The sequence below is a fragment of the Babylonia areolata genome, chromosome 16, assembly GCF_041734735.1.
Source record: "Babylonia areolata isolate BAREFJ2019XMU chromosome 16, ASM4173473v1, whole genome shotgun sequence".
Classification (NCBI taxonomy): Eukaryota; Metazoa; Mollusca; class Gastropoda; order Neogastropoda; family Buccinidae; genus Babylonia; species Babylonia areolata.
In genome coordinates, this window is record NC_134891.1 from 4,232,644 (window position 1) to 4,241,404 (window position 8,761).

General features: G+C 42.5%; 1 protein-coding gene across 2 annotated transcripts in view; it reads left to right on the forward strand.

Moving 5' to 3' along the window:
* Window positions 1-683: 683 nt before the first annotated feature.
* Window positions 684-8,761, forward strand: part of LOC143291081 (clathrin light chain A-like) — a 15,121-nt gene continuing 7,043 nt past the window's right edge. The window contains exons 1-4 of one of the 2 annotated variants that reach the window (XM_076600689.1): window positions 684-851; window positions 2,932-3,062; window positions 4,802-4,916; window positions 7,310-7,421. In XM_076600689.1, coding sequence (XP_076456804.1) covers window positions 716-851; window positions 2,932-3,062; window positions 4,802-4,916; window positions 7,310-7,421 — 494 coding nt within the window. In that variant the 5' untranslated portion in view covers window positions 684-715. The remainder of the gene's footprint in view (window positions 852-2,931; window positions 3,063-4,801; window positions 4,917-7,309; window positions 7,422-8,761) is intronic. The other variant, XM_076600690.1, reaches the window with a different exon arrangement.

The following is an 8,761-nucleotide window of genomic DNA, read 5'->3' on the forward strand; positions in this document are numbered from 1 at the left end:
GTTAATGGGAATAAACAAACTCTGAAACGTGACTCCATCTGTGCACGGATTCTCCCTCCCGATCTCAAACACACACACACACACACACACACACACACCGTGACACACACACACGCACACACACACACCGGCACACCGTGACACACACACACACACATACACACACACACACACACACACACACACACACACACACACACACACACACACCCACCGTGACACACACACACACCGTGACACACACACAGACACACACACACACACACATTCTGTTTATCAGACCGTGGCCGTGGAGTGACGGATTCAGGCATATTTTATCCTAGACTAAAGGGGTATGAACACTGAGCCGAACTGGAATGATTAGTATGAAGCCTGTGACTGCCACTTCCCCAGCACGATCATACGCAAACAAACGGATGAATAAATGAACACACGAATAAATATTAAGTAAATAAACAAATGAATAATATTATTTTAATAAATGAATATATATATATATATATATATAAATGAATGAATAAACAAATAAATAAACGAATGAATAAATAGATACATGAATGAATAAAGAAAGGGAGATAGATACGATCGTAGATTGACAGATAGGTTCAACAGTGGGCGGAGCAACTCAAGGGACGCCACTGTTGATAAAAGTGGGCCACGCGCATTATCGTACAAGAGAGTTATCCACGCCAACGCTGCAACATTCTGCTTCAACATGGATGAGTTCGACGCCTTCGCTTCACCCCAGACAACAGAAGAAGATCCCGCTGCCGACTTTTTGGCTCGGGAGCAGTCACAGTTAGCTGACATCGAAGGTATTGGAACCTCTGAACCCGCGCAAGACCTTGGAGGTTGGTATTTATTCCAAGTTTGTGTGTGGTTTTTGGACATCGATTTCGTTTGTCTCTCGGGTCGCGTGAAACGCCCACCCAGGACCTGCTGAAAGGTGGGTGGCTTGGTCATGCAGTGAAACATAGGAATGCTTATTTAATTACTTGTAAGAGCCAGTTCTTATACACTCCCACATTTCAACAACAACAGCAACAACGACAAAAAAAGCATCGATACCGTGAATAGAAAACAAACTTTGGTTTATATATATTGGAAAATATTTGTTTATTTTACACACAAAGGCCAGGCAAGGCAGTGAGAGATTTTTCGTGTTCACACTGAGGGGATTGAAGTATAAAATGCTCAATCACCATCTACAGATACCACATGAACAAAAAAGAGCAGTCTCAAAAACAAAATCAAGCACCAGATCAAACACTAAAGAGGTCAGAACTTTGCATAAATTTAGCGTTTTTCACCAAAAAGTGTCAACGTGGCTTATAAGTTGTATCAGAGGTGGGCATAAGCTTACGTGTGGGCCAACAGCATAGTGAGAGCTGTATGATTAATGCTTTCTCCACAGCAATGGGATTCCATTTATAAATCAGTCTTTTGTAAAGGACTATGACACACATCTACAGTCTTAAAGTTAAACTAGGAGGCAAGACAGCACAGCTATGTATGTTAGTAATAGTATATATGTGTCTACGTTTCAAGATAGCACAGCTGTGTATGTTAGTAATAGTATATATGTGTCTACATTTCTTACCCCCAGCCTCTCCCCTCCCCTCACCCATCTCCCCATCCCTCTGTGTGACTGATGGAGCGAATGTCTAATCTTTGTTGTGAACATACTCATTCAGTCTTGAGGGGGGGAAATAGTGGATATTGCCAATTGCACTGGCTCTTACAGCGGTCGTCGTAGTACTACAGCTTTGGGGGGCTAGGTTGGTTAATTTTGGGGATCATGAATCCCAGTGTTGACTACCCAAAGGATTTATTGTGTGTTTCTGTTGCCCGTAGTTCTGTTTGGTATGCTATTCAGTCATGTCTGACTATGACCTTCAAAACAGTAGAGGAGGCAACTGCTGTCCCAGCTATCTGGACTAATTTGATTGTAATGGAGAGTGCCTTGCACAAGTTACATCCCCACTCTCTTGGCTAAGAGGGCTTGTGGATAGTCAGCATTGGGTTAATTTAGCATTTAGTTACTGATTAAGTGATTTACATTTATCAGCTCATTATAATTCTGACTCCTGTGATTTGTGTGACTATAAATGATATTAAATCATATGCACTGGTAAAATGAGTTGAAACTTGTATTTCATAACTCCTTGCAGTTTGAGGACATGTGTTATTATATATGGGTGTGTGTGAGCATGTGTGTGTGTGTGTGTGTGTGTGTGTGTGTGCACATGTGTGTGTGTAGTTTAATTTCTGGAGGCACTGCGACAGAAATGATTAGATGTTGGACTTGTGATCAAGTGTTCACCAGTGATCAGGGTTACTTTAGGCCTGGTTTTGGCATGGAGGTTTTCCTCACTGCATCCAGAGGTGAATGCGTACCAGATGTTGGTTTGGGAAGGTTAAAACGGCAGCCGGAGAAGACTGGCCTCCGCCTTCCTGTGCCAAGCCCTGAACACTGGATGTGAATATCACTGCCCTTGTGACTGTGAAAGGCTATTGGACCTTTGACTGTTATATTTTTTTATATATTTATTTCATTTAAAAAAAAAAAAAATTATTATTATTATTATTATTATTTTTTTGTACACTTTGACTTCATCAAGTTTTTGCGCCTTATACATATTATTATTAGTAGTAGTAGTTCTTTTTTATGTATTTATCTATTATTATTTATTTATTGATTTATTTATTATATTATTTTAGTTAAATTTTTTTTTTCTCAAGGCCTGACTAAGCACGTTGGGTTAAACTGCTGGTCAGACATCGGCTTGGCAGATGTGGTGTAGCGTATATGGATTTGTCCGAACGCAGTGACACCTCCTTGAGCTACTGAAAACTGAAAACAAAAAAACAAAACAAAAAACTGACTGTTAACCTGATTATATGACTGGTGACTGTGTGTGGCGGGTGCAGGCTTTGGACTGATGGCAGAGGACCCAGCTCCGGCCGTGACTGGGATCACGGAGGGCGTGGAGCAGTTGGGGCTGGGCCTGGAGGATACCGGAAACGCTGAGCCTTTTCAGCCTGAACAGATTGGCGCTGAGGTATGTGTGTTTGTGTGTGTGTGTTGGGGGGGGGGGGGGGGGGGGGGGGGGGGGGGGGGGGGGGGGGGGGGGGGGGCGAGAAAGACAGAGACAGAAAGGCAGACACAGACTGACAGAGGGACAGAGAGAACAAGATGAATCGGAGGAGAGAGAGAGAGTGACAGACAGAGTGACAGACAGACAGGCAGAGAGAGGGAGAGAGAGAGACAGAGAAAGATAGAGAGAGACAGACAAAGAGAGAGACACAGAAAGAGAGAAGGAGAGAGACAGAGAGAGAAGGGGAGAGAGAGCAAGAGTGAGAGACAGACAGACAGATAGAGAGAATGAGGGAGAGAGAGACAGAGAACAGGTTGTTGATGGTGTGTGTGTGTGTGTAAATATATGTGCATGCATTCAGGGCCTGAGAAGCATGATAGGTTTGCTGCTGTCAGGCAGATCTGGTGTAGCACTTACTCGTATATATATATATATATATATATATATATATATATATATATATATATATATTGAAGGAAAAATAAAATGAGTCGACTCTCATCAGCATACATCTGGAGTCTTTTAAATGATAATGATGGCACTACTACTTCTACTAACTACTACTGCTACACCACTACTATTACTACTACTACTACTACTACTACTACTACTACTACTACTACTACTACTACTGCAGAAGATCAAATACATACGTTAAAGATACTGTAATCCATATCAGCATTCGGTGGGTAATGGAAACAAGAAGATACCCAGCATGCACACCCCTGAAAACGGAGTATGGCTGCCCATAGTGGGGTAAATAAACAAAACGATGTTAAATGTTACATGTTTGTCTGAGTGTGTACGTGTGTGTGTGCCTGAAATCTGATTGAATGACACAGGAAACGAATTATGAGCGCCAAATGGCAGCCGTCAGTAGGCTCTACCCAGGTATACAGCCTGTTGTGTAAGTGACCCCATGTTTGTAAAGCGCTTAGAGCTTGGTCTCCCATCGTGGATAGGCGCTATATATATATATAAGTATCCATGTCAATCAAATCAATCAATCAAAAATAACAATAGTAGTAACAATAACAATTATTGTGGATAATAATAATAATGGCTACTTATATAGCACACTATCCAGAAATCTGCTCTAGGTGCTTTACAAAATCGCTTTTGTTAACATAAAACATCATATCTATGTTCTTACACACACCAAAATGTGACTACACACACACGCACACACACACACACACACACACACACACACACACACACACGCTGCATACATACATTTTAACATACATGTGTATCCAACAGCTACCCTAACACATACGCACACATAGGCAGGCACAAACTTACATAAACACACGCACACACAATACACATTTATAGACCTGTATGTAGTTATGTACACATACATATGTATACACACATAGTCAGTGGATAGCAGGATACATATTTGCACACTATCCAGTAACCAGCATTGTGGGGTGCAGTGCAGGCAGGGGGATTTGTTATCATTGTTATTCACTTTTGGATGTTATTAATATAATAACGATAATAATGTCGATGATAATAATTCTTCTTCTTCTTCTCATTATTATCATCATCATCATCACCATTATTATTATTATTATTATTATTATCATTATGATGATGACGATGATGATGATAATGATGATGATGATGATTATTATCATTATCATACAGTCATGTATAAATAACTACATTTAATCATGATCACCGACTGTCCACAGAGCAGCGAAGCGACCGACGTGTACTCTGCAGTTTCCCAGCAAGACACTGTGCGAGCAGAGCCAGAGAAACTCCGCATATGGAGAGAGGAGCATGCCAAGCGTCTGGAGGCAAAGGGTTGGTTTCGGACTTTTCTCCTGACATTTCTTCTTCTTCTTCTTCTTCTGCTTCTGCTTCTTCTGCTTCTGTTTCTTCTGCTTCTTCTTCTGCTTCTTCTTCTTCTTCTGTTTCTTCTGCTTCTTCTTCTGCTTTTGCTTCTGTTTCTTCTTCTGCTTCTTCTTCTTCTGCTTCTGTTTCTTCTTCTTCTTCTGTTTCTGCTTCTTCTTCTTCTTCTTTTGCTTCTTCTTCTTCTGCTTCTGCTTCTTCTTCTTCTGTTTCTGCTTCTTCTTCTGCTTCTGTTTCTTCTTCTTCTTCTTCTTCTGCTTCTTCTTCTTCTTCTTCTTCTTCTGCTTCTGTTTCTTCTTCTTCTTCTGCTTCTGTTTCTTCTTCTTCTTTTTCTTCTTCTGCTTCTGTTTCTTCTTCTTCTTCTTCTTCTGCTTCTGTTTCTTCTTCTTCTGCTTCTGCTTCTTCTCCTTCTTCTTCTGCAGTTATTAAGGTTATTCATTGATTTACAGTAAATGATTTTTGCTGATTTGTGATTTTAAAAGAAACAAGCAGACAAGCACAGCAAAGCACATGGTGCTGTTTTAGAAACGTCACTTGCATATTTGACCCAGCTGTACCCATGGGACTCTTAACTCTCATTGGTAGAAATTTATGTGAGCAGTGGGTTGGAGGAAGTGCTACTGTTGCTCTTCAGGGTTTGGGGGAAAAAACAACAACAACAACAACAAAAAACAAACAGGCGGGGCTGGGGTGGGGTGCAGGCAGGACAAGAATTATGAAAACCATATCCAGGGCTGGAAAAAATTATTGGAAAAAATGTGTTTCACTGTTCACGGTCTAGAAAAGTCTTGGAATTCTACTAAAACCCTTGACCAGAACCATTCAACAATGGCTTAATGTATTAAGAAAACAACAACAACAACAACAACAACAACAACAACAACAGACACACACAGACACACACAGACACACACACACACACACACACACACACACACACACACACACACACACACACACACACACACACACACACACACACACACACACACACACACACACACACACACACACACACACACAACACACACAGATCCAACAACAAAAAAACACTCCAAACAACAATAAACAAACAACTGAACAAACACAAAAGTGATAAATATTGAACATCGATACCGAGATATCCACAAGTCAGTATTTTTTTTTCTTCTTCAGCCGGTACAGAAGAAACCCACTTTTGACAGAACAGGTACACAAATAATTATATACAAGCATCACTCACGTCAAGGCCTGACTAAGCGCGCTGGGTTATGCTGCTGGTCAGGCATCTGCCTAGCAGATGTGGTACGGTGTGTATGGATTTGTCCGAATGCAACGATGCCTCTTTGAGTGATTGAAACGGAAAAAAACAACCACCAACTTTTTGATTGATTGATATGGATACTTATATACAGCGCCTATCCTCGGTCGTAGACCAAGCTCTAAGCGCTTTACAAACACAGGGTCATTTACACAACGGGCTGCCTACCTGGGTAGAGCCGACTGACGGCTGCCACTGGGCGCTCATCATTCGTTTCCTGTCTCGTTCACTCATATTTCAGGCATGTACACATACACACTCAGTCAAACATGTAACATTTAACAATTTACGTGTATGACCCATTCTTGTTTATTTACCCCCACCATGTAGGCAGCCATACTCCGTTTTCGGGGGTGTGCATGCTGGGTATGTTCTTGTTTCCATAACCCACCAAACGCTGACATGGATTACAGGATCTTTAACGTGCGTATTTGATCTTCTGCATGTGTATACACATGAAGGGGGTTCAGGCACTGGCAGGTCTGTACATATGTTGACCTGGGAGATCGGGAAAAAATCTCCACCCCTTTACCCACCAGGCGCTACTGAGATTCGAACCCGGGACCCTCAGATTGACAGTCCAACGACGGGCACAATAGCCGAGTGGTTAAAGCGTTGGACTGTCAATCTGAGGGTCCCGGGTTCGAATGACGGTGACGGCGCCTGGTGGGTAAAGGGTGGAGATTTTTACGATCTCCCAGGTCAACATATGTGCAGACCTGCTAGTGCCTGAACCCCCTTCGTGTGTATATGCAAGCAGAAGATCAAATACGCACGTTAAAGATCATGTAATCCATGTCACGTTCAGTGGGTTATGGAAACAAGAACATACCCAGCATGCACACCCCTGAAAACAGAGTATGGCTGCCTACATGGCAGGGTAAAAACGGTCATATACGTAAAGCCCACTCGTGTGCATACGAGTGAACGCAGAAGAAGAAGAAGAAGAAGAAAGTCCAACGCTTTAACCATTCAGCTGTTGCGCCCGTCAGTTTCAAGGAACTGTTGGCGTCTGATTTTGAGAACTGGTGCTTGTGTCCCGCAGATGCGGCGGAGGACAAGGCCAAGGAGGAGTGGCGGGAGAAAGCCAAGAAAGAGCTGGACGACTGGTACAGGCACCATGACGAGCAGCTGCAGAAGACCAAGGAGACCAACAGGTACGCTGTGCTGCTGATCGTCTCCTTACGCTGACTTTGACCTTTGTCGGTCTGTGTCAGTACTGGGCAAAGGTTTTGTGATGAGCGTCTGACTTAAACCATGTCGTTAGCCTAGCCCTCTTTGATTCTTCTTTTCACTTTTCTGATGTCTGTGTGGCTGGCTGTCTGTGTCGTTTCCTGTGCTTCGGGAGTTCCGTTCACACACACAAGCACAAACACAGACACACAGACACACATACACACACACACACACACAGTAGTATCCCCAAAGGAAGGTGCTTAAACTTTCCTCCATATAGAATAGTGGACCAGACTAATTGCTGGAGCTTGTTTTTCCTGAAGATTTCATTCATGTGTGTGAGAGATAGACAAATACTAGTAATAGTAGTACCTTTTCTTGTGGTGGTGGTTTTTTTTTTTTGTTTTTTTTTAATACCTGTTAGGAAAGGATAGCATCTTATCATTGATGCAGCCACACAGAAGAGTACACCTACAAGTACGATGCAGTGCCTTTGTTGCGCAGTGACATCGGTGTGTTAGTGACAGTTTCAGTGCCGGTGCCTGCATTGGACTGACTGCTCTGACTGCCTGGTTTGATTTATCTGATCTCTGACAGTGCTGGCGTTGAATTGATCTCTGACAGTGCTGGCGTTGAATTGATCAGGCCCGTGGCTGCACTGAACTGTTGCTGTCATAAACTCGCTCAGGACGACAAGTTTTCTCCCTTGCTTTTCCCCACAGACGGCCCATTTGTAAGGGTTTGGAAAAAAATTACAAAAAATACAAAATACTGTGTAAGAAAATGAAACTTTCAGAACTGGTTTATTACGTGTTGAGCTAGTAGATATAAAATAATTAAATTTCTCATCTTATTTTTACAGTTTTGCCATATGTAGAAAATACTGCCAATTTTTCACCCAGAATCACCATACCCATGCTCGCTTTCTGCATTAAATTCGCTTTCTTCTTCGTCATCATCCACCTCTTCAATGTCCGACTCTTCAGTTTGTAGCATTTCAAGTACTTCAGCAACCCTAAAATATTGCCGTCGCTGCCTTGTTCGCTTCACAACATTTTGAGAAGAGCCCGCTTTGCTAACAGGCTGGTACGCGAGCAGACGACCGGTCATTGACTTTGTCAACGTGTGTGCGAGACAGGCCACACATGCCGGGCTGACCAGTCATACTGTTCGATTGTGGAGTGACCCAGAATAGCGCACTCTGCTTGGCTAACCACAAAATCATGTGTACAGCGCGTGATGGAATTTGGATGAGCATTCCTTCGTCCGGAGAGAGTTAACTGCATTGAATACTGCCAGTGGCTGCACTGAATTGTTGCTG